Source organism: Hetaerina americana, unplaced genomic scaffold, assembly GCF_022747635.1.
Source record: "Hetaerina americana unplaced genomic scaffold, ioHetAmer1.1.p SCAF_19, whole genome shotgun sequence".
NCBI classification, from domain to species: domain Eukaryota; kingdom Metazoa; phylum Arthropoda; class Insecta; order Odonata; family Calopterygidae; genus Hetaerina; species Hetaerina americana.
In genome coordinates this window covers 1,364,185-1,390,948 of record NW_027286752.1, presented here as the reverse complement: position 1 = coordinate 1,390,948, position 26,764 = coordinate 1,364,185, and the positions used below count along the sequence as shown (strand labels likewise).

Here is a 26,764-nt window from a genome sequence, read left to right as displayed (position 1 = left end):
TTGAGACTCCACAGGCTATTTTAAGACTCTCGGAGCCAAATTTATAAACTCTTCGATTAAAATACTTTAGCTAAGGTAAATAAAAACAATATTCTTTGAACAAAAGACTTGCATGATCTTCACGGGAGGTGATAAACGAAAATCTTGAGCGCATACGCTAACCGGTCGGATCAATTTCGAGTTCTCAAGGGATGTGACACAAGGCTTAACCCGTCGGCTTGTCATGGTCAACTTATCCGTCCCGGTTCGTCACAGTCCTGGCAAACCCAATACACACGCGCGGCCAGCTCTCTTATCGGCGCCTCAAATCTCTCTCCCCCAGAACTGGGAGGACTCGGACTCACTCCGTCACAGGAGCCATAAACCCCAAGCGTCCCTTGCTTCCGCCTCATACGCGGACTACTTAACCCTTTCCTCATGAAGCGTCTGTCCGAAGCAAGCTTCCGCAATCGGTTTTTTCTTTGTGTCTAAATAAACTGAAGTAGTTATTTTTACCATGGTCTAATTAAAAAACGCAATTGAGGTTAAGTTTTCCGCAAAGTTGATCATTTCTATAAGGGAAATCGGATTTTGCAAGCGGCTCTACATGGTCAACGTATATTATATCCAGCATGTCCAGTATCATTTTTACATATTCCTCTCGCCAGATTTCAAAGATAAAAAAATATCTGCACCGAGCCAGGTTAAGGACATGAGGAATATTTTGTGAATGTACGCTATTGGCCTTATGAATGCTATATTTTCTTAACATACAAATGTTGTTTATTTAGAAAACACGGGCAATTACCTGCACTTTAAAAATATATAATATCTTAGGAATATCAGTTGAGGAATAGATTGGAATCTCCTCGTATTTTCACATCTAATGCGTAGGCGTGGTTCCTCCTGCTGATGTGCTATTGAATTTTTATCTATCCTCCATGTGCAACGAATATGGTGGTGATCGCTTATTTTTAGGTGTTTTAGGGTGTATCAGAAAGCGATGAAGGAATCTGGGACTTAGTTGCATTGCAAAATCAAACTCTTTCATTCATATTCACAATAGACATGTCAGTTGATAAATTTCAAAACCGTTCAATATCAAGCGCTAAAGGTAAGGAAGGCGGGAAAAATTTGAACCCTCTTTCATGGGTATTCTGTCCCCGTTATGGAATTAAAATATTAGCGAGCCTCAACAGATGAAAGTGAAACGTGTGTTTGTTTTCATTCTTAGTGAATTACGCTCACATTGGATCAAGTGAATTTGATTGCCCTGCCCCAAAAGGGGACATCGACGACTTGGTAACTTCGGTGACAAGTTCAGATCGTTATATTTTTATTCCTCATTGCAGAAATTAATCGAAAAAGTCAATGCGTCTCCCGTTGGCAAAGGATCAGAATTTCCGTCTCCCATCAAGTAACCGATCACCATGAAAACTTACTCAAGGGGACTAGTATCGTATAGAAGGAGTGAACGCCAGTCATATCCCGCATGCGAGCTAGTTATTCTTTTGAATTTTGATTGCGCAGTCTCGTTCGTGCCCGCAGGAAAGAATCAAAGCCTGGGCTGCTTTGGGGGGCTTTGATCCCTTCTCCAGAGGGTACAGGAAATGCGGGGTAAAGCGCAACGACCATTGGCTTAAAATGAAGCAGCGGCGATGTGATTTTCATTTCTGAATACCCCCGCCGCCACCGCAGCTCTTCGGCGCCATCGTCATTAGCAGGCTGCCAATCATCGCCGGGTGTGTAAATTACGCCCACATAATGTGTAATGCATTGTGCCCTCTCAGTGCACTCACTTTCAATGGCGCTGGAGAAACATTTCCGATAGAATTTATTATCATTTGGAAGTGGAGACTAATTTCAGTAGAAATAAGCATATGTTCCTGTAATTAAACGACAAAATGTCACGGAAATCCGTTACTCCCTGGAGAAATAATAGCAATTTCCCTAGTGTAAGGATAAATAATTGGTGTTTATAGGTGGCTAGGGTTTTGTGTATTTATTACTTCTACATTTACTTCCAGCAGAAGAAGTAAAAGTAAAACATACCCAAAACCCTTGTTAAATATGAACACCAATTATTCATCCTTTTAATAGGGAAATGGTTGATATTACTCAAGAGAGTAATGGATTTCCGTAATATTTCGTCGTTTTTATAACAAATCGAGAAACTAAATTGAAATAATTAAATATTTCTGTGTTAACTTGGTGCCATTTCGAAAATCTATCTCAAAATTTAAAAACTTAATCTTCCCAAAAGACCAACGCTCAGAATTTTAAAAAACCGAATATGATCGATAGTGTATGGGTATATATTTGTAGAATTTTATGCAAGAAAATTACACTGTTTGCATGTCATTCGCTTTCATCGTGTCAGTAGCAATGACTGGGTTATTTTTCGCTATATCGCGTGCGAATGCATGTCGTTTCCATGTCCAGGATGCACTACGTTTCGCCTACCGGCTTGCAATCGGGGTTTAGTCTATTCGAGGCTCAAAGACTGCATGCAGGGAAGAATCTAGGCCATGGCCAAAAAGACAGTTGGAGGGAACAACAAGATTAATTCACCTTAAGGGCCCTGGAAATCGCAGGATTTGGCCACAGAAACAGAAATTATATAAAAATTTACCACGCAATTTTCGTAGGTTGTAAGTCACTTTTTTTAAGACACCCCGTAGCTTCAGGTTACCGCAGTTTCAGCCAACTTTGAATCTTTCAACTCAAGTACAGATTTAGTAGCAATTGTGTTCATATCACCATGATAGAATAAGTTACCTTAGTAAATACTCTATTAATATCGCTGCTTTAAAGTTCGGTTATTGATAAACTTAATTGTACATTCACTCAAATAAATGAAATAGATGCTCTCGCAAACCACCACGTGAAGAGCGATATCACGAGTTATATTTAATATGTCTTGCGCACAACAGCGTTGTTAGACTTCTCTGAAAGTTACAAGAGTGTGTTGTAATATCATCAGGAAATACTCTTCGGAAAGAGCAGATATTACTCCTTGTTGAAAAGAATTTACTCATGTCTACGTTCTGCTACCCTCCCGCACTCTAACCAAAATAAGCCTAAAAATAGTTCTTTTCATTTCCTGGCGTTTTTTTTATTATTGTGGTATGTTTCAAAAAAGGGAAAAATGTTTGGTTCCCTAAGAAAAGGACTTATTCAAATACAGAATAATGGATGAGGGTATTTTTATAGGTTTAAAAAAATCCTGTGGTAAAATGTGTGTTTTCTGAACCCAGGATCTTAATATGAGGTTGTTGGTTGATGCTGTAATATTGCTGCAGTTAGTACCCTTGGAAATTAAATGTTTAATTTTTTCTCCTTCGCCACTTCTGTGCTGTTACCGTATTTTCCTATGAATGAGGGCCGCTGCAGTGACCCGTCTTTCGGAGGGGTTGTTAAAACCTCTCGGCGTTGACAAGTGCCGGAGAGGGCCATTTCTGCCCCAAAGTGGGAATCTATGAAAATATTTATTCATCAATACTTCTTCCTGATGCATTTACGTGACAAAGCATTGGCATATTTAATTAATTCATTAGAATATACATAAGTATACTCAATGCAGAAAGGGTCATTTGAACTTTGTTATACTTCAATTGGAATATTCTTACAAATAGGAGGAGAAAAATGCACTATAACAAAGATATTTAGAATATTTTATCAACTTTATACAAGGGACCATATTAGTAACCAATTATGTATATGTGGCTAATTAGTTATACCAGTTAAATCCATTTTTTTCTTAATCTTATTCCGTAAAAATTAATTAAAGTTCTATTGCTCGCAATGCTGTTTGTGGAGTTGCTTTCATCCTTAGATTCTATAGCCTCTGCATTAGTTCAACCTTAAAGGGATATATGTATTGCAGACTGCATTTCAGATACGGAATACCCCCAGCGACATACTCTGGAGGTGCCTGGCAAGGTGCATTAAATGCAGATCAAATGGAAATTAAATCGATCGCTAAGGTTCTCCTTACTGAATGCGTGATAGGTTTATGAAAAGGAACTGACGAGAGAGTCATCTACGGTATCTTCAGTCCACCGCGAGTGCGTGTGGCAGGGTATGATTCTACTTCGGGCATGCACGAAGCATTTAGCATACTGCTGTAAGCTTAACAAATGATTGAGAAGTAGTATTTGAGGCACTTAATTATTTGCAGATCTAATTGCAGCTATTTTACCCAGTGGAGAATTGACGCAATTGTCTACGCTATTGCGATTAGGAATCACACCTTAAGACTTATAAAAGGTAATAGTTATTCATGGTGCCATTAAAACTTCCTCCACGCCAGTCAGCTGTTAGCATTTCACTCATTCTTGCCCATTGGAGTGAAAGACAAATATGAATGTATCTGGAATTGCGATAACTCTTACACAGTGAAAAATCGTCCAAGCGTCATCGTCGCAAATAATCTTTTATAATATGGGAAAGATCGCGAATAATGTTACGTGAGGATTTTGTAAGACATAAAACCTTCAAGTAGGATTGGATCGCTATGTCCTGTCGCTAAACCATTTGCTGGCGGCTGTTGGAGGCCCGAAATAAATTTAATGCCTCGTTTTATAATTGGACGATAAGGCGGGGTTCAAATAATCACAGGCATAGAGCTGTACACTATTTGTTAATCATTTACATTTTCTAAAAAGGTTGAGAATTTTTAATATACCTGTGATAAGAAAAATCATTGTAAGCATGTGGTTATTTTTAAGCATTGCATTTGAACATAGGGGTTTTTATGAATATTTCTGAACATTATTGTTGCATGACAGTTGCGAAATAGGTATGCATACTACCCAACAGTTACTTGTACAGCAACAGATATCCTCCAGCTGAGTGAATTTCGTGGTTGAGAATGCAGATCGAAACATTTCAAGGCGGACGGTGATGCTTCTCCGGCTCCATCGGGATGATTCTTATTACCTTCTATCAGATCAGATGGTAACTATGAAAATACTCTCTGGAGATTTAAACTAACGCGCTCTGGATAGCCGACATTTGTCTGTTATATATACCATCATTAAGTAAATAGGTGCAAACGTTTAATTTTAAATTTCTTGAAGGTACTTAATAAAAATATACAAGCCCTACATGCCATAACGATGTAGCACCTACAAATATAAAACTGTAATCAGTCGTGGGCTAGATTATTTATCTCTTGCAATCGCATTTATGATGCCATGTTATTTTTATCGAAAGTTTGAGATGCCGGAAATCTACCGAAGTTTTCCGACGCTAATTGCAAAAACAATAACAGTGGACCACTCGCCTAACTCCCATTGCTGTCCGTTCTCAATTGTTAGCCAATATCGCCACCGTACCTGGCGGAATGTATGCCCTTCTCGTTGCAGATATTTAGCAGGAACGCCAAAGGGAGCAAGTTAACAGGGGCAGTGCAGCAACAACAATATTTCATAAGCCAAATGCCTGTAAACCAATGGTTTCAAGTTTTGGAAGCAAAATTGACACTGATAACTATTTTCAATAGCTCAGTCCACGTATTACTGGGAATAATATTCCAAATTTAACAGAATGTCAAACGAACACCCTTAGGTAAGTGATTATACTTTTCCCAGTAATTTTATAACTCTCTAGTAGTCGATTATGCAGGCATGCATTGCGTAGTTCATGATAATTAAGGGAGTCGGAACAATGGATTATAACAATTCAAAGATGTACTATATCTAGATAGCAGTATCAACAATATACTCTATGTGGTTCTGTATCATGGCAAACCTAACCTAACAGTTTTATAAATTATCAGGGCCGAGTTCTGAGGAAAATATTGCCGGAAAAAACGTTTGCATCTGCACAATACCATGCTATCTGAAGTAAGGGCGTGTGGCCTTTCGTGACATTAACCAGGTGTATCGACTGACAATACAAAGTCTCATAAATATGACTATTTATCGTTGTTGTTACTCAACACAGATTGCCATTGATCAAAGGTGGATTTCACCTACCATTTAGGTGACGCAGTTGCCACAAAGCACTCTGTCCCCACTATGGTTTCAATATGTAAATAGTGGTTCCACGCAAATCCATTGCACACACACATGTTAACGATGAAACAAATATGCAGAGTAAAATTTTGACATAAATCAACTTGCTTAGCCTGGAACTCAGATTATATGAGCCAGCTGAATATTGCTAGCCTATATATACCTCCATATGAATGCAACCACTGTCGTGCCCTGGTGCAATTAAGATATTTCCGAGATCCCGAGTAAGCAAGTCGAATTACCCCTTCAAAAGATTGGTTGGCATGCGTAAGTCAGAGATGTGGAGGTTTTGAACTCACCGGTATGCGTCCTTTTGTGGATCTTGAGGTTCTCGGAGCGCGCGAAAACCTTCCCGCAGCCAGGGAAGGGGCAAGGGAACGGTTTCTCACCCGTGTGGACTCGGATGTGGTTGACTAGCTTGTACTTGGCCTTGAACGGCCTCCCGTTGCGCGGGCACCCCTGCCAGAAGCATGCGTGTGTCGTGCACTCGGGACCCCCGACGTGCTCCACCGTCAGGTGCGTGACTATCTCGTGCATGGACGTGAACGACTTGCCGCACGGCTTGTTGGAAGGCGGCAGCGGCTGGTGGTGTAGTCGGTGGTGGTGGTGCGGGAAGCCCATGCCGAGGGGCGAGCCCTCCTGGTCGATCCACATGCACGTCATCTCCGTTTTGATGGGCGGCCTCATGTATCGGAAGAAGGCCCCGTGCGGGTGGTACGGGTGGTGGTGCGGGGGCGGTGGCTGCGGTGCGTGGTGGCCCATCGCGGCCGCCGCCGCAGCCATCACGCCCGCGTGGTGCGGGTGGTGGAACTGCTGGTGGTGATGGTGGTGGTACGGGTGGTGGCTCATTGGATTGGCCGAGGCGAAGTGGTGGTGCGGGTGGTGATGCTGGTGGTGCTCTCTCGAGTACACGTCCATACCGGAAAGGCGCATGTGGGGGTTGGCGGGGGAGCCGGCGGGGGATGCGGACAGGGGGTTGCCGGGCCCTGCGGCCGTCGGCACCGTCTGGTCCGACTGTTGCAGCCCGGGGAAGAGGAGTTGCGCGGAAATAGCGGAGAGGGCCGAGGGGTGGTGCGGGTCAGAGGCGGAGGTGGGGGACGAGGAGGGTGGCACCGCGGCGCCGGACGTCGGGGCCCCCGCGGGCGCGGCCGCCGCTGCCGCCGCCATGAATGCCCCGTGCTCGGCGTGCTCCCGCCGCAGGAGGAAGTCCCGGGCGGCGTAGGCGGCATGGTGCGGGTGCATCCCCGGGTGGTGGTGGTGATGGTGGTGACCCATGGCGGCCGCCACGAAGTGCGAATGTTGGTCGCTGCCCCCGCTGGTCGCCCCCATCATGGGCGGCGCACCCCCGGCCCCCGCAAGGCCTCCGCTGGTGCCGCCACCGCCGCTGGCCCCGCCTCCGGCCTGCGCCGAGGTGGGGCTCAGCTTGATGCCCATGGGGTGGACGTGGGGGTGGTGGTGGTGACTCGGGTGGTGGTGGCCCGAGTCCATAAACGCGTTAAGCATCTCCGCACCCACTTCTTCCTTGATCTGTTGAAATCTCTTTTGTGCGAGATACTGGAAAATGTGAGTGGGTCTTTTTGAATGAGGGAAGGAGTTAAAACAAACCTAAAATCGTCTCACACATGCGCACACATTTCAATTGAGCCTGTTTCCCCTAATCGCTCATTCTTTCACATATTCTCCCACCCATTCACGCATCTCGGTCGACTTTTCTTTAATTACATTGAACAAACGCGCCCTTTCACAAAAGATACAACGAAACTATGCAACCGGATCATTGATCCCGGGAGTTTGTTGAATCTTAAAACAAAATGCCTAGATGCGTTCTCGACGCCTCGGGACGGTGAAATAATAACCTGTACATACCTTGTCTAATGTGTCCATTTTACACGAATTCTGGTCGTCGCTTTATTGTCCCGCAATATCTCTAAGAACTCGTGAGGAAGTACGTCCAGTAGTAACTTGTTAAGCACTCTCCGGCGGGACAGTGGTTCGGCACAGGGGGACGAACACTGCGTGACGTCCGGGGATCGAATGTCCTCCCTGGAATACTCCTTCCTTGGTTCGGCCGGTCGAATCAGTCCATCTGGGTGAGTCACGCATGGAAATGGAATTTTCAGCGAGCGGCACCGTTCACGAGCACCGTGGTCGCACCGTTTGCATCACGTCCTTCGGTCGCCTCTCCTTTCCCATCCCCTCTCCGCGATCGCCACCCTCCCTCACTTCCCCGAGGGACACCGCGCTCTTTCGCCGGAGGGTGGAGCCGCTCTCTGCCGAGGAAACCACTTCCCCGACCGACGGAAGTTTTTTGACGGCGGGGCGATACGCCGCCGCCGGTGAGGCATCCGTCAACGCACGAACACGCGATACTCTGCTTCCACACGGTATCAGTCCTCTCGTCTAGTTCACTACCGTCCAATGTTTCCCGACCTTTTCCCGCAGGTTAAAGAGGAGTCAAATTCGATTCACTTCTTATCACAGAACGTCAACGCCGATAGGGCGGGAGGGGGTGGTTATTGTTTTAAGGTCCACTGTGTTTATGAATTGGGTTTAACAACAGCGAGAATGCTCCCTGCAAAAATTTTCAGCTCGATTTACAAAAGTGCGAATGACAACTTGGAGGAAATCGGCGAGTAGGGGGCGGAAAAAAAAGTATTACGGCGTTCGGAAGGAAGCTCTTGCTTGGAAGTGCCCCCCAACTGTGTATGTGTGTGTGTGTAAACCGGAGGAAGAAATCGTGTGTGAATATTCTGCTCAGCGAGTAGTAAGGTAGTACCCGCGCGACCCCTTGGCCCAGACTGCTTGCTGGTACGCCACTACGGGAGACCGCAGGCCCCCTGCCTACCTCCCCTACCAACACCAACGAGACCCCGAGCCTCCTCCCCCTCTTTCTCTCTTCCGAAACGATGCCCCCCCACCCTCACCCGCAACATTAGAGCCCTTTGCCCCCACCCCTTCCGCTCTTTCCGGACCCTCCTTCTACCCTTCTGTTCCCTACGGGGCTCCGCCTCCCGAGCACACCACGCACACCCCCTCAAGGCCGGGATACAAGCCCAAGCTCCGTCGCCGAGGCGTGCGTCAATTGTTTAGTTCCCGACCTCCCCTTCCCTTCACCCCCTTATTTTTTCTCTCTTCTCCTCTTAGGACCCCCTCCGGCACGCCTACAACGAGGGAGCCACCTTCAGAGGGCACGCGTTCGCCAACGCCATCTGCGTCCCCCCCTCCTATACGCTGACTACGCCCTCTCCTCGTTGCCGACGTCACGAGGGCAGCTTTGCCCACTCGCCGCTCTTCCCGCCATTGGATTCGTCCGCGAGGTGAGATGTGGAGCACGCAATTGGCCGCCCCCGGTGCCGCCGAGCGCCAATGAGAAAGCCGACAAGGGGCGATGGGCGTGGCTTCTGTGGTTCCAGGTTTGGTTTTGGACCCCCTCCCCCCGAAATCTCAGTCGAGTTGAGATTGCCCAAGTGAGAGGGTGTCGCATGAGCTCCGCCTATTCATCCTTAGGCATATCGTGTATTAATTCCTTCCGAATAATGCCCTTGAGTAGTTACCTCTGGGATCTCTTGACACCACCTCCCTCCGTTACTTGGTTGCAAATATTTGGATGTTGGAGTCATTGAAGATTTTGTGAGTCTATTTGACTCCATAGTTTTAATGTGGGCGAGCTACGCAACCCGTAGACACTTTACCGAGGCCAGATACTGCCCCAAGGGCTTCGCTAAGGGAATCATTTTCTCAGTCTCTATCTTGGGGGTGTACATCTTATATATGAAGGACATTTCTGCCATTCAATCTGGCCAAACTGGTGATATGTATGCTGTTACGTTATTCTCATTCTAATAAGTTTCTTAATGGATTTCTGTCACAGCCCATCACACACACCAAAGACTAAGTGTTTTCAAAATCTTCGGGGTAGAAACCTTTCCATATTTTACTTGACCTGTGTAGGGCTTCAATATCTTTCTCTGCTTTTGCTTATATTCCGCTATACCAAGTTAGCGAATGTGAAATCAATATATACGTAATTATCCCTTCTTTAGGGGAAGATGAGTAATGCCTGCATCAGAAATTCTCCGATGAAACTCTTTCCAGACTGCACCTGAATAATCATTGTTATCCTAGTACAATCCTTCCTATTTTTTGAAAAACTACTAATTTATTTACTGATATTTAATCAATTCCGAACAAATACATGAATAAATCCGGATGCTTTGGTTGGTCGAAAGTTCTAATTCTTTGAATTCCCATCCTAATTCTTGGAATAGTGTCGTGACACTGCTACCCTGTTTACGATAAATTTTCAGTAAACTAGCTGCTCTTCGTTGCACTAGTAGATGCAGTTCCAAAATCACGCCTACTTCGTGAGGATCTCATAGACCCGCAGCATACTCGAGGGGGGGCCTAACTAACGTGAAATAACAAAGCTCCTTTCCACTCTTTTTAAAGTTTCCAAGTATTATTTTTATGAATCCTAAATTTTTATCGGCTATTCCGCAAGTTTTACGAATGTGTTTTTCATAGGACATGTCCTTAGTTATGGTCACACCCAAATATTTGACTGATTCTACGTTTGTTATATTGGTTTCCTGAATGCTGTTTTCCGTATCCGTTTTACTGTTCTTCCATCTACCTCTATTTTTTTCTTACACCTTTCTTTCTTTCGGTTGATACTAGTACTTTCCATCTTTAATTTCTCCTCACGCAGTTGACTTTGTCCGTAATAGCACTTCATATCCTAGAAATTGTTGTTGATATAACATGTTTGTTTTTGGTTGAATGATCACTCTAGTGGTCTTTTCCCCGCGAAATTGGCATTTGTTTTTTTTTTCATCTTACAATTAATGTACAGAAAGTAAGATTTCTCCTTTTTTATTCCTTTTCAATGTAACGGAGAATTTAAATTTTTTTGGCGAACGAATTCATCCTCATTGGAAATATGTCCTTTTTCGTTTTGGTGACGGCGGAGTTACATGTGGTCGTGCAAACATGCTAACAAGGATAACCCCAGGTAAATGAATACTAAGGATGAGAATTGATCTGAGAAATCAAACAGCAACAACTGATTTGACTTAGCCAGAACTTTGAAATTTTGTAACATTGTGTGACATTTGTTGAGGCTTCCGTCGGCCCTTATCCCTCCTGCTCGAAAATTCTTCTCTATCCCTCTTAGCTCGGTTCCTCGGTCTCCAAAGACTAAATACATTGAACTTGTAATTTTCTTTAGGCACTTAAATTTCCCCTAGGCCTTCCCGTTGAGTTTCCTTGCACGGGGAGTGGAAGGAAAATGAAAGAAGACACTTTGCTTTTCCACACAGAATTTTTTTATGACGACCTATGTTTCGTTACAACGTCACGTCTTCAACCTGACGCTGTAACGAAATATAGGTGGAAATAAAAAAATTCTGTGTGGAAAAGCAAAGTGTCAACTTTCATCATGAAGGATTTCCACCATGCTACGCCTGAAACTGTCATTTATTAAGCGCGAAAGAGGTAATAGTTTTGTATTCTACATGAAGCGTTTTAGAAATTATTTTGCTGTGAAAAGACTTGATTGCATGCAAAATAACTCCAAGAAAATATGCCATATGGAACGCGGTGTATTTTCTTTTCCTTTTTAAACTTCCTAGAGAAACATATACTTACTTCTTTAGTATTTCATCTCCTCTTCCGTTCTATTGGATATTGAAATTTACCGATAATATTCGCTTTTTTCAATGTTTCTAGGTTTTGCGACAAAATTCAATAACAATGAATACATTTGTGACGCATATTTTGAGGAATGCTGTTTTCTGTTAATCTAAGAAGATGTCAATGTTTTACATGCTCTATATTCAAATTTCACGCCTGGATTATGAAACTAACGAACCTTTCAGTACTACATTTGTTTCAAAGGTGAGAGGTTTCCATTTAGAGGCGGAGGTCCCCCCGCCACACGCCCTTGCGGCGGCTTGCGGGGTATTATGTAGATGATTACTGAAATTAATTGTTATTAATATTAATCACTATTGTCATTGTTCATAATTGATGACATCAGTTCTCTGGTTCCCAGTAAAATTCGTCTATTTACTGACTATTTATCTACATCTACATAATACCCCGCAAGCCGCCGCAAGGGCGTGTGGCGGGGGGTGTTAGGTCACCAACCGTAAAAAGGAAAAATACCACATGCAAAAAAAAAACAACACGGAAAATTACACCCACAGCAGCGCACACACTCATGCAAAAATCCCTTTATCCAATACTCATGCAAACACATATACCGCAAAACAACTCAAAAACTGCACCCCATGATGCAGCACGAAAGCCATCCTACAACACGGAAGCCAGGACACAACAATCAAGAACGTGAAACTCCAATACCACATGAACAAGCACCAAAAAACACCCCACCCCCAAAGAGTCTGTAAAAGGCAGGGAATGCGACCCAACGTTGCAGGTAGCAGGAATTTCCCCCCGCGGAGAGGGACGAGGGATTGAAAGGAAAGAGACTTAAAAACAGATGAACGGAACACGAATGAGGTCATTCGGAAAGAATGGGTTATTATAGCAAAACACATAAGGTTAGTGGAAGAGCATGCATTTAAATAGAACTAATTATTTTTTAGACGCTGAGGGTGGCAAGTGGAATTTTTGCTATCTATACCCCTGCAGTTGCTATCCCGTATTGTCCGTGGGAAGAAGGAGTCCTATTCTACTATTCAGTTATATACGGTGATATAACCAGTTAGTTACATGCCCCTAGCCACACGCCCTTGCAGCAGCTTGCGGTGTATTTTATAGATATAGATAGGGGACAAATTTTATGGCCTAAATACCATCCAAAATTAGTGCAAGGTGTGAGCGCTAGAAATTATTTGAAGACTAAACGAATGATTTCGATGAATATTCGATGGAAGAGTATTTCATCAGAAAGCGTTATAATAACCAGCGAAATGTTGAATTGCAACGAAATGGCCGTCCTGGGACCCATTCTAAATCAGTATAGTACACTTGTTCCTATTTTGTGTCACACAAATGTAGATAATGTTTATGTTGGTCGAGGCATTTGAATCCAATAATGATGTGCGGAAAAGTGTGCTCGAAAGAACTTCCCTTTCCGGCACCTCTACGAAAATCATTTCTACATCTACATATCTACATAATACCCCGCAAGCCGCCGCAAGGGCGTGTGGCGGGGGGTGTTAGGTCACCAACCGTAAAAAGGAAAAATACCACATGCAAAAAAACAACACGGAAAATTACACCCACAGCAGCGCACACACTCATGCAAAAATCCCTTCATCCAATACTCATGCAAACACATATACCGCAAAACAACTCAAAAACTTCACCCCATGATGCAGCACGAAAGCCATCCTACAACACGGAAGCCAGGACACAACAAGCAAGAAATTGAAACACCACATGAAAATGCACCACGAAACACTCTACCCCCAAAGAGTCTGTAAAGGGAATGGAATGCGACCCAACGTTGCAGGTAGCAGGAATTTATGTGTTATAGTTGAACGTTTATTTCCCTTGCAAAGGCCACACGTTTTCCAAGTGACCTCTGTTCTATGATATTCTTTTATATTTAGCTACATATTTGCGAATTAAAAATTAGGTTATTTTCTCCCTTTGACGCAGGAAATAAGGACAACAATTATTGGTCCCTGGTGGTTATATCAAACTCTCTGTTCCTTTTTGACGTGTGTTTATCAACTTTTTTCAACATTATCTTTATCGGTTCATTATCAGCTACGAAAAGATCTAGCTCCGACCATTGAAGTTATTTCGCCTATTATTACAAAGGATCGGATCATTATTTGTTGGTGATTGTTGCTCAATTCTAAAATGTCTTCGAGAAAATAAAAGTTCCCGTTCCATGTATGTGAGATGCAATTAGAAAATTAATCGATCATTATCCTCGTTTCAATATCAATTATATTGAAATACCAGCTATATATCTCTAAGGATTGGGGAGGTTATTTAGCGTTAGCCAAATTTCTACGCTTGTATTCTTGCAGACATATTCCAGTGGCGTGTGCACTCCTTTAGAACACGAAGCGGAAAAGGTGGACAATAAGCATTCCGAAAAAGACACCTTATTTGTTTTGGTGTGGTCATGCCGGAAAATAGAAAGGGAGAGAGGCCAGCGGGCTGAGAGTTTGGAAAGGGTGGGTGTCTATTGAGCAGGTGTGTGTGTGTGTGTGTTGAAGTGCTATGTCGGGGGAGAAGGGGTAAAGGGAGAAAGGAAGTAAGGGCTATTGTGGGGAGCAGTGAAAACAGAGCCCATTAAGGAGAGAATTCTAGACCACAATTCCCGGAAATGTGGCGAGAAATAATGCCATAACGATCACTCACACCCTCGTCACATAGTCGACATTTTTAGCGCCAGATACATGCAAGAATGTTTACATATGGTTGAGAGAACGAAGGAAGTGCTAATTTATCTTGAATATTTACTAAACGCTATGGGGAAAGTTTCGTATGGAAATTCTTTTGTTATCGGAGTCGGGAGAGTTGAGAGTGCTCAAGTATCTTTAATTATGAAATGTACTCATTAATATTTAAGGACGTAATGTTCCTTCGAAAATGTCTGCTTTGTTATTGAATCTATGATTGCAAGAAAGTAATAATCACCCCACGGGAAACTAAATGCAGTTTTTGTTGCTAAAAGTTGCTACGGATCACCTTCACTCCTTGCGGTAAAAATAGTCACACGTGTTAACCTAACGGAGAACATTAATAAGTGATATATTGGAACCTGGAGGAAAAGGAATAGATGCTGTAAAAATATGACTCTTGAGTACCTAAATCTGCATGGATACCCTACGAATCATCCAAAAGGTGTGTGGCAGAGAAATCTGGCTCCAGGTGGGAAAGATTCGGGATAAAAGAGAGGGAGGGTATTTGAAAGGTAAGGAAAAGGGAAAAAACATAATAGTGATAACGGTAACGAAGTAAATTAAAAGATTGCGTCGCTCTAAACTAAGGTTTTTTTTAACTAACCATATTGTCACCATCGATTATCTAACTAAGGAATAAAAGAGGCATTAGGAAATGTCAAATGTGACTTCGACTAAATTAGAGCTAATTAAAAATAAAAGTTTCTCCCTGGGGCGAAATATCATCAACAGAAAGAAATATTCTGCCCCACAGGATTAACATTTTTAGAAACCTATTGAATAGATGTAGATGAAACCGCACTCATTTTTCATATACGATTCATGGCTATCGAAATTACTCATCCTCGAGCTGATACTTAAATGTTCCATGATTTTTCTTTTCAAGTTTCTGACGGCACGATATACGGTAATAAATCCTTGGAATCTCCGAATGCAATCTGTGATTAGTAGGATGTATAATATTTAATAATATTTTCCATTGCTGGAAAAAGAGATTATTTGACCAACACCTAGGATATCATCACCTTACTTGCACATCTTCGATTCATGCAAAGTTATTTAAAACTTGTTGTCGATCATTTTTTCTGTTGCATATTTATACATAAAAATCTGGTGCCCTAATAACCCAACACGCCCTGCGGGGGTTTACAAGGCATCTACATCTACCAATACCCCGTAAGCCGCCGTAAGGGCGTGTGGCGGAGGGTGTTAGATCACCAGCCGTGATTGCACAATCACACTTCGGAGGAAGTCACTTCAACTGATGTAATTATAGCGACAAAATCACTTCGCAAATTGTCCAGTTGAGAAGAAGATATGAGTTCACTGAACGTCAGTGCTCACGACTCATGTCTGGTTTTATGCACCAGGGGCTACTCATGTCAAAAAAGGCGTACAAGACATCAAACATGACAGTACACACATCAGCTTCAGTGTATAAAACTGTGATTCTTGGGCATGAGAAAAAACTGAGCTAGCCTTCATTCTATGACATTTTCATTCAAATAATGCTCATTTAATTAAAGAAGAGACACTTCCTAATAGAACAATACGAAATTATTTAATGCAGTACTCGTTACAGTATTGCTTACCCTGCTTTGTTTGTTTTCAAGTTTCTCCTTCCATCCCTCGTCTCTCTCTCTCTCTCTGGGGTCGGGGACGCCTCCGCTGCCTGCCTGCTGCAGTGTGTCACATTCCCTAACTGCGTCTTTGGGGGCGGAGACCTTGTAATAATAGAATTTCCCCCTCTTACTTTTCAATTCTAATATTCCACGTTATTGGATAGATGTTCACCGCATTTTTAGATACATGCGTCTGTTAGTAGATAGTGTATGTATTTGCATTCGTGTAACTGTAAAAGGTTTTGACATGAATATATACGCCTCTGAGGGCGTAAGTTTGCATTAATTTGTTGGTTCTGCATGTGGTTTTGAAAAAACACCCCCAACACCCTCCAGCGGTGGTTTGCGGGATAAGTAGATGTATTATGTAGATGTAGAATCATATTTCGTTCATCTTTGACTTCAAATCGGAGCTGCAGTTTGAAATTGTTTACATATAGCGTTTCTTATAAAATAGTGCATCAAAGCACATCTACACAATACACCGCAAGCCTTTGCAAAGGCATGCCCCTTAATCCACAAAAAAGGTCTGTGGCAGGGGGTGCAAGCAACCGCTGGGATATGTAAGAGATAAGGGAGAGGAAGGACGTTTAAAAGGTTGGGAAAAGGGAAAAAACATCAACCGAAAATCTTGGTTCTCAAATCTTATTCTTAAAAATTTTAGTGCCCATACAATCGTGCGAATAAACGTTTATATACATCGCCAAATAATTAGTTCGTCTATGAAAATTATTAAAATTTTGGGAAGAACACGGATACTTGTACTTGAGTACGAGCACTTGACGCGGTCTTTTAAAGCTCAGTAGGGACCGACGAATATTTTCGTGAAACTCCTCGCGTTTTTTCATAGCCCATTAGTAGGGTTTTTCCCTCACAAAACAAAAGACCTTCAATGAGCAGTCGCAAGCTTGTTTATGGGCCCCATGAAATGCCACAAAAGAGAAGTAGCCTCGCGGAAATATTTTCCACGTGGTCACTAAGCTTCCAGTTCCGTTCTTCGGAAGAGAATATTTTCTTTTATCCCATCTTTCTTGAACTTTGCCTGCCTCAACCACCGTCCTTTCTGCCTGTGACCCATTCCCTCCGCTCTCAGCTATCCCTCTTACTTTTCTTTATCGCAAAACTCCCCCACTCCTTTTCCTTCCCCTCGCAACTACCAAATCCTCGCCCATTCTCAACTCCTTGCCCCGCTCTCACCCTTTCCCTGGACTGTGAACGTACACCAACCACCATATCCCCGTCGACGCATAGGGAGCCACTGTTACACCCGATTTATTTGCTCGGAGGCAACCCTTCGATGACCGTTGGTTGTTTAATGAGCGGCGTTCCTGGAAACGATCAAGGAACTTAGTCCTTATCTCGGGTTCCCATCGGCAGTAGAGCTTAGGGAATTTTAGTAGGATACTCGTTGTTAACAATCCTTTTCCAAGGTCACGAGGCTCCAAATATTGGGCATTTTCAGTAGAATCGTTCCTGACCCAGAGCCCCAGGTAATTTCAGATGGTAGCGACTTGTGCGAAACGAGCCTTTGAGCCGAGAAACTTGTGAACTTCTAATTATCCTGTGGACGTCGATATTTTGAATTTCATCTCTCATACATTTTGTGTCATCTTGTTTTGCGTATTTTCATATTTTGGTGGATTCTTTCACGTATATCCAGATCGTAATATTGTGTCAACATTTTCCAACATACTTGGCGGAGACAGTGGTGCTCATGCTGGTGATAACCTTGAGAAACAGGGATAATGGAAATGTCATAATATCCATAGGTTGAGTTCTGTCTATGACCGCTTCGTTTATCATCTGTATCATTGCTAAGTTTATTCTGAAACCATTAAGATTTTAAGTGTGAATATTTTAGAGGGACCCTGATTGGCATAAAAATATACAAGTAAGATGTTAGTATCAGAAAAATCCTGCAAGTTATTTACAACTTTCTAGCATTTTATTTATCTAAAAATTTTAATTCACGTTATTCCATTCAAACCTATTCCCTACCGGGGTAAGCATAGATAAGAAATAAAACGAATGAACTCTCTCTTATTATTTCTTTTGGTATTGCCCCAGCCTTGTATACTTCTTCCGAGGTTTTTCACCGTTGATAAATTCGTACCTTGCTTCATAAATGCTACTCTGTTTCTGTAACTTTAAATATCCCCTACCGAGTGAGCCTCTTCAACCACATTCACCCAATTACCTGTTACCCTTTCCTCCCAAGCCATTCCCTCTATTCGTAAATAGTTATCTCTTTTGTGGTTTCATTCATCCATTCTCTCAGCATGATTCTCTTAATATGTAGTAGACTTGCGGTATGTCCTTACATCGTGTCTGGAGCCTCTTAATCGTTTGGGAGTACAGTATACGGTTTAGGCATCGCCGAAGGTAGCGACTAGGATTCAGGAGCATATAAGGAGAGTTTAAGCATATTTTGTAGGTTGTAGAGTAGGTCAACTGGTGGGAATTTGCTTAAGAAACATTACACGGGTCATTCACAAAATAATTGCGACAACAATCACGGCATATGTAATGAAATATTAGACAGTACATGAGAATGAGCAGTTAAATATAACTCCTAGTGTAAGTAACATCAAAGAGAAAAATCACAACGAATTGATCAAGAATAGAGCTATCCCCGTTGTGAAATTCAACTGCCTAAGTTTGGAAAACAAAATAGCCGAATTTTACCGTATTATTAGAAGTACCGACGCCGATATAGTTATAGGAACTGAGAGTTGGTTATCTCAAGACATTGCAGACGAGAGGATTTTTCCTAGGAGTTTTAGAATTAACAGAATAGGATTGAGTAGCAGTAGTAGTTTTGAGGGGACGCGACCGACAGCTGAGGTCATTTGCGCCATAGGGGATGGATAGGAAAGGATGAAGGGTGGAGAGAAGCCTTGCGTCGGCATTAGCCTACTCTTTACGAAAGGCGCCAAGGGGTCCGCAGCTTAACGTCCCATCCGACGAACGGCTTACTCACTCAAGGTGCCCTCCACAAAGCACCTCAAGTAGGGATCGAGATACCTCTGAAAAATATTCAACACCGCCGGGATTTGAACCCGGGCACTCTGGGTGGGAAGCATGTACGTTAGGCCCGGACCATCTCGATCCAATAGGATTGAGGGGGGAGTGTTCATAGCTGCTTAATACGAGGGTCATCCGGAAAGTAGTACCCGTTCGTGCCGCATGAAGTGCTGACGACGCGAGTAGCCGCTGGACGAGGTCAGATAGCTTCAGTGGCTTGTCTGCCTTCTCTGAGCCAAGTTGCGTGACGCTAGCATTGCCTGTGTTGTTTCTGTGATTGTTTACAATGTTTAAAAAAATTGAGAACGCCGCCAGTTGTGAAGTGAGGGCAGTGATTAAATTCCTCAATGCAAGAAACGTTCGCCCATGTGATATTCATCGCCAATTAAAGGAGGTGTATGGAGACAATGTAATGGACGAGTCGTCTGTTCGGCGGTGGTGTCGCAACTTCAACATGGGGAGGGGGAACACACACGACGATGAGCGTTCGGAGAGACCGTCTGTCATTACAGACCAACTGGTGAGCTCAGTTGACGAATTCGTGAGGAACGATCGGCGCGTCACAATTGATGACATCTGTGAGCATTTTCCCAATGTTTCTCGAACAATTGTTCATGAAATTGTTAAACACCATCTGCATTATGCAAAAATTTGTGCAAGATGGGTCCCTCGCGTATCTCAATGAGCTGGCGGCGAAGGACTATGCAGCAGGAATACAGAAACTTGTCACACGTTATGACAAATGCCTTAATTTGCTTGGAGATTATGTTGAGAAGTAGTTTAAAGTATCCTCTTTCAAATAAAATTTTTTATGTTTGTTAATATTTACTTTTGTGTCTTTATTTCACGAACGGGTACTACTTTCCGGATGACCCTCGTATATACACGAAAGCAGAAGTGAATCTTTCCCTAATAGTGGCATTGAAAGTGTTTGGTGTTCCATAAAAAGCCCTCGGTCAAATAGAGTCTATATTTGTGCGAACCACAGACCCCCCGATCCCGGAGAAACAAATTTTAGAAATAGAAAGAGAGGTCGCTAGTTTGAATTCCCATTCACATAACAGAACAAATGTAATCGGAGGGGGATTTAAATATTCCATCCCTAGAGAGGAAAAACTATAGTTTTATAGCAGGGGTAAAGAACAAGGAGTCATGCGAGTAATTTCTTCATGTTTTCACATCACATTCGTTAAAATAATTAGTACAATATACTTGATCTAGTAGCCACAAATTTATCCTAAAATTCCATGTAAAGTAGCCACGAATTCGTCCTAAATACAATCACATTTGATAGTTATAGTGATCACAGAATACATCTGCATCTACATCTACTTAAAACCCCGCAAGCCGCCGCAAGGGCGTGTGGCGGGGGGTGTTAGGACACCACCCGTAATTTATAAAAGAAAAAAAAACCGCATGCAAGAACCACAAATTCATACATGCACAAAAAACGATGGCATACATTCCAAACTACCAACTAGCATAAACATGCACCTGAAAGTATACCTAATAACTTTGCAGTGTTTAACTTTCCTCCGACTTGTAAATTCAATGTTTTTAATATTTATAAAGTGAATAGTGTTAGTTAAAAATAACTTGATGACTATGAAAAATCAGAAACCTAAAAGAAAAAATAATTTGTTTAACCGCACCGATGACGAAGGATTAAGACAAGACCTACAACAGTCTTATGGTATATTTAAGGAAAATAGTAAAAATAGAAATATTGAGAGTTTATGGAGTGGTGTCACACGGGCTAAAATAAAAAAAACGCATGCCTAGAAAATTTAAAAGTAAAAGTAGGGAACCTAGATGGTACAACTGTACGTGAAGCATTAAAACGCCAAAGAGCTTGGTATTAAATAATGAGGAGATCACGAAAGGACGAGTCCAATAATAAACAATATGAAATAATACATAACTATAAAACAGCTAAAGCGTTAGCAAGAAAAACGTGTCGCCTGGCGTTAATAGAATTAAAAAATAAAAGATTGGTGAGTATTTGAACTATAATTCGAAAGGGTTTTGGTCATAGAAACATGGTTCAGGAAACAAGTCGACAGTATCATCCTTAAATAAGTACTGGCAAAAACTTAACACCAGTTTAGAAAAAGCTAGAAGATTTACACTGCTATTTTCAAAGCGTTTTTTATGATCATTTGTAGGAACAATAAGAGTCACTACACGATTGCTCCCTTGAACCCATGCCCGAAATTGCAATATCGTCTCTTGAAATTGAACGCCAAATTAAAGACATCATTCCGAACAAATCACCAAGCCCTGATCATGCCCCTGCTCGTATTTACAAAACGATAGCATCAGAAATAGCTTCTTTCCTGAAAATAATATTTGATAAATCTCTAAATGATCGCGTAGTACCCAAAGCCTGAAAAACAGCCAATGTCACTCCTATATTTAAAAAAGGCAACTGAGAAGATCCGATTAATTACCAACCAATCTCTCTCACGTCCATCTCATACGAAATTTTAGATCACATATTTGTAAGTTCATTCATGAAATATCTAGATTCTAAGAATTTACTTCAAAAAAGCCAACACGCTTTTCGAAAGGATAGATATTGAGAGACCCAACTGGCACAATGATAGTTTGGTTTCTGGAGAAAATACCGCTCAGGTCGATGCTACAATATATTTCTAAATTTTAAAAATGCATTCGACAAAGTCCCTCAAAAAAAGTTGCTCCAAAATTTGGGAAGCTATGGGATTGATAAATGTGTAACAGATTGGATTAATAAATTTTTAATTGGCCGCGAGTAAAGGGTCGTAATAGATGGGGTATCATCGGACATAGTACGAGGGCGGTTCAATAAGTACCCGTGTTTATTTTATTTTAAAAAATTATTCATATACAGCAGTAGCGCCATTTTACAGTGAAAAATTTAACAAAAATGAAAGAGGACAAAAGACAATAACAGCATAACAATTACCACGAGAACCAAGCATGGACCGGGGAAAATTTTAATTTACTGAAAGGTGGGATAAAGCTTGGGTGGTGAAATTTTTGCATGATAAGTTAAAAGGATCGACAGTGTGAGGGATTGAATTTAGAAGGGAGGAGATGACAACAAAGGGCGTTCCTGAGGGAAGTTTATTTTATCATCGTGTGCTGCTATCTATCAAATGACGGCGAAACAAATTTCAGACTGATTTAAAGGTTAGTTTGGATTTGGCAGCCATTCGAGTAAGACGTGTTTCGTGATTTTCGCTAAGATGGAAAAAGAGCAGTATCGTTCGGTGATTCGCTTTTTGTTTTCGGATGGGAAGAAATGTGAGGAGATAAAAGCAAAGTTGGATACTGTTCATGGGGACACTTCGCCATTTATGACCACAGTTAAATATTGGTTCAACGAATTTCAACGTGGGCAAACATCTGTTTTGATGAGGAGCGACCAGGACGCCCGGCAGACGTGGTTACTGAGGAATTCATTCAGAAAGTCCACGCCATGATTATCGCTGATCGACGAACGAAAGTGCGCGAAGTAGCAGAGGCCGTGGGCGTATCGACCGGAACGACAATTAATGTTTTACATAATAAGTTGGCGATGGAAAAATTGTCAGCCCGATGGGTGCCGCGATTGCTCACGGTGGACAACACATTCATCCGGAGTTGTCGCCGCCAAACTGCATGAAATACGTTATAAATTGCTGCCGCACCCCCCGTATTCACCCGATCTGGCTCCCTGTGACTTTTTCTTATTTCTTAACATGAAGAAATGGCTCGTTGGTAAAAAAGTAACTCAAACAAGGAAGTTATCGCCGAGACAGGGGCGTATTTTGGAGAGTTCAGCAAATCCTATTTTTGTGGAGGGGTTAAAAAATGGCTGGAACGTTGAGAGAAGTGTATCTTACTAAAAGGGGAATATGTTGAAAAACAAAACAAATATTTTAGAAAAAATGGTTTCTTCATTTCTAACACGGGTACTTATTGAACCGCCCTCGTAAGCGTAGCATCGGGTGTCCCACAGGGAAGCGTTATTGGTCCTCTATTGTTCCTTTTATACATTCATGACATTGGGTCCCAGGTTTTCAATAAACTTCGTGTATTTGCTGACGATGCCTTGATATACATCTATAGCTACATAATACCCCGCAAGCCGCCGCAAGGGCGTGTGGCGGGGGGTGTTAGGTCATTTGCACTAAAGCCATCCAACAACACGCAAGCCAGGACTCAACAACCAAGAATGCGAAATGCGATGTTTAGGAAAATATCCAATCATCAGATGGAGTATCATTAGCTAACAACCAAAATACAATTAACGAGCTAGCATTAAAATTAACTAAATGTGTCTCAATAAATTTTTGGAGGAAAAGCACTTCACCAGAAAACCGTTACCCTATACAGGTAGCCAACTTTACACATCTGCATCTTCACAATATGCTGCAAACCATCGCAAGGACGTTTGGCAGGGGATGGTTGGTCACCAGCCATTCTAGACACATTCACTCTATTTCCTCATGCACCGGGCACCCCGCGATCCACCAAAAACCGCATAGAAAGGGGGCGACCGAACACCAATCAAGCAACATGCCTACAAATATTACAAGTATAACTTGGTTAGTAGATATTCCTATGTTCGCACAAAGAGGACAAGAAAATACGTTAAAAGATACGCTAGCTTGCACGTTATTGGATACATTGCTTACTGCATACTTAGGTGAAATAATTTGTAAGATAATAGTATATGTATTTGCATGCGTATAAAATGAAAGGATTTTTGCATGATTTAATGCACCACTGTGGGCATGGGTTTGCATGTACAGGTACATCTACATAATACCCCGCAAGCCGCCGCAAGGGTGTGTGGCGGGGGTGTCTACAGATATGTGTTGGTTTTGAATATGGTTTTGTTCCCTTTTCGGCTGGTGACCTAACACCCCCCGCCACATACCCATGCGGTGGCTTGCGGGGTATTATGTAGATGTAGATGAAAAGAAGGCAGACACACGTGCAATTCAGGCCCTTACTAGCGGTTAGTATTCTACGTATTCCGGACGGACAATTCCCAAATATAATAGGCTTTAAATACCTTCATCCACACCCCACCTGACTCAAAGGTGCACGGCCGAGGACGCCAGACTTGGAGCAAGATACTTGGATAGTATTTTGCGGGACTTTAATCTTGTTAACCCCTATTTTCGACAGCGGGTGCTTATTATTTTCCTTGGTGTTCCCCCTTTTGTCGCGGGTAGTGCGCGGGACAAACGAATACTTGAATCTATCAGTTCGACAATATCTCTAATTTTGTAGGGATTCCAATATGAATAGGGGGCATAATTATAGTATGTCCAATGTCGGATGCAAAACCACGCGCTTTATATCTTTATAATAAGTTTGATCTAACCCTGAGTCTTCGGATATCTAAGGGTTCCCACCCCAGATTCCGTATTAAATGTATGACGCTTGTGTCCTTCTGTACGAGTTTTTCACGAACCTAGGGTCCTTTCTCTGTACCCTATTCTGTTCTGTGATTAATGATTTTTGAAAAGGATCTCAAAGGCATGCCACATACTCAATTTGAGGTCTTGCTAAAGATAATTAGCACGTTTACTTTACTTTTTCGTCGCTACACCTTCCGACTATACGTTTGACGAATGCATGCTTTTTTAGCGCCCCTCCATAAATCGTGCGTGTTTGTTTTCCCCGAGAAAGATCCGATGCAATGGTGGTCCCCAGGTATTTTACTTCATCCACGACGCTCATCCAAACCCCTTCGAGTGCGTAAGATGGTAAAGTTTGATTGGGTTTTCTATTGTTTAAGAAATGCATGTGGGTGTACTTTTACAAAGTCATGATAGCAATCGCGTGGGAGATATTTCGAATTGGTAGTATACATATATATGTTGATATCTTGCATGTTTCTTCCTGCATGTTATTCTTTTTATTTAATAGACCCATCTTTTTATTAGTTCTACCGCGAGATTTCAATGTACGTATCCTGTTATTAAATACTATTGCATGTAAGTACTATCTTTCGTTTGATTATGGTTGGCGAGTGCATGAACGAACTAGTATATGTGTAGAGATAACATGATTTGATTTTGCAAGTGGTTTAATTCTAGCTTATGAGTGGTCACCTAACAGCCCCCGCCACACACCCGGTGGCTGGCGGGCTGCATCTACTTCTACATAATACCCCGTAAGCTGCCGCAAGAGCGTGTGGCGGCGGTGTTAGGTCACTACCCGTAAAAAGGAACGATACCACATGCAAAATCAACCCATCAATGCATAACTATACCCACAGTGGCGTATGCACTCATCCAAAAATTCTATCATCTAGCACGCATGGGGATCCGACGAACAATTGCACCCCAGGATGCAGAATGAAATCCATCCAATATTTTGTGGATGTAAATTTGAGTTTAGATCAAACCAGCATACCACAATTATTTCGTGATTGATCGCCTTATTCTTTCATTGAATTTTTATGTTTATGGCCAACTAATTACTCAAATTATCTCTAATATATTTGTCGCAAACATTCCACAAGTGTATCTGATGACGTAAAGTTGATTTAACCAATATTTATGCTTTATTCAAACTTGTGTAGAAGTGTCATGATTGGGATTCTGCATGCATGGATGACCCATGCCCCATGCCCTTGCAGCGGTTTGCAAGGTATTATGTAGATGTATGTGATTGCTTGTGTGTGAGTTAAAATGGCTTTGCATGAATATATACGCCTCTATGGGTGTGAATTGACATGAATTTGTTAGTTTTGCATGTTTTTTTATTCTGATTTACAGGAGATGACCTAACACCCCCCGCCACACACCCTTGTGGCGGTTTGCGCGGTATTGTTTAGGCATAGATTTCGAAAGTAAGAATCTACACGTATTCAACACCAAAGTCCGTGGAGTATTTACAAACTGTATAGCATTCGCCATCTGTCTAATGGATGTTGCATGAACGATGCCCGGTTTCCCCCGTCTATGTGTCCTTTCGGTGAATTGTGGGGTTTCATGTGTATGTGGAGTAGGAGAAGAGTGGCTGGTGACCTAACGTATGGCTAATTCGCTTTGCGGCTAACGAGGTGTTATGCAGATCTAGGTGCCGCGTGCAGTTACACAGATTACATCACCAATTAGATGACTAAATATTTCACTGTCTTTCCCATTTAAGCGATTCCCATTATCACCGATGTCCATGTCACATATACGTATGTGTAGTTGTGCGTTGGCATGTTTTTGTTAGTATTACATTGAACTCCCATTCATCTATCTATCGCCATTCATCCCGCAACAATCTTACCTTGATATATCCAACTAATTACATTATTTTTTAGTAATTGATTTACATGGTATTTAGTTTCATCCAGAATATGGGACAAGTAATCTTTATTTATCTGATATTATAGATGTTTTTTGCACCAAGGAGTCATTAGAGAGTAGTAGTTATCAGTTACATTGGTAGAGTATCCCCTTCTTGATTTTCATTTCCTATTTCCATGTTATTGGATAGATTTTTACTAAATTTATATGTGCATGTATACGTTGGTTGATGGTATATGTATTTGCATACGTGTAGGTTGAGGTTTCCGGATGAATATATACGCCTATGTGGGTGTATTTTTGCATGGTTATGTTGGTTTTGCATGTAGTTTTAATCCCTTTTACGGGTGGTGACCTAGCACTCCCCGCCACACGTCCTTACGGCGACTTGCGCGGTATTGTGTATATGTAGATGTAATATTCGTTACGCGACCGCAGCT

General features: G+C 42.2%; 1 protein-coding gene across 1 annotated transcript in view; it reads right to left on the bottom strand.

Annotated features, from left to right (window-relative positions):
* Nucleotides 1-26,764, bottom strand: part of opa (odd paired) — a 174,443-nt gene that overhangs the window by 96,684 nt on the left and 50,995 nt on the right. The window contains exon 2 of the mRNA XM_071584428.1: nucleotides 6,299-7,553. Within this exon, the coding sequence (XP_071440529.1) occupies nucleotides 6,299-7,553 (1,255 nt within the window). The remainder of the gene's footprint in view (nucleotides 1-6,298; nucleotides 7,554-26,764) is intronic.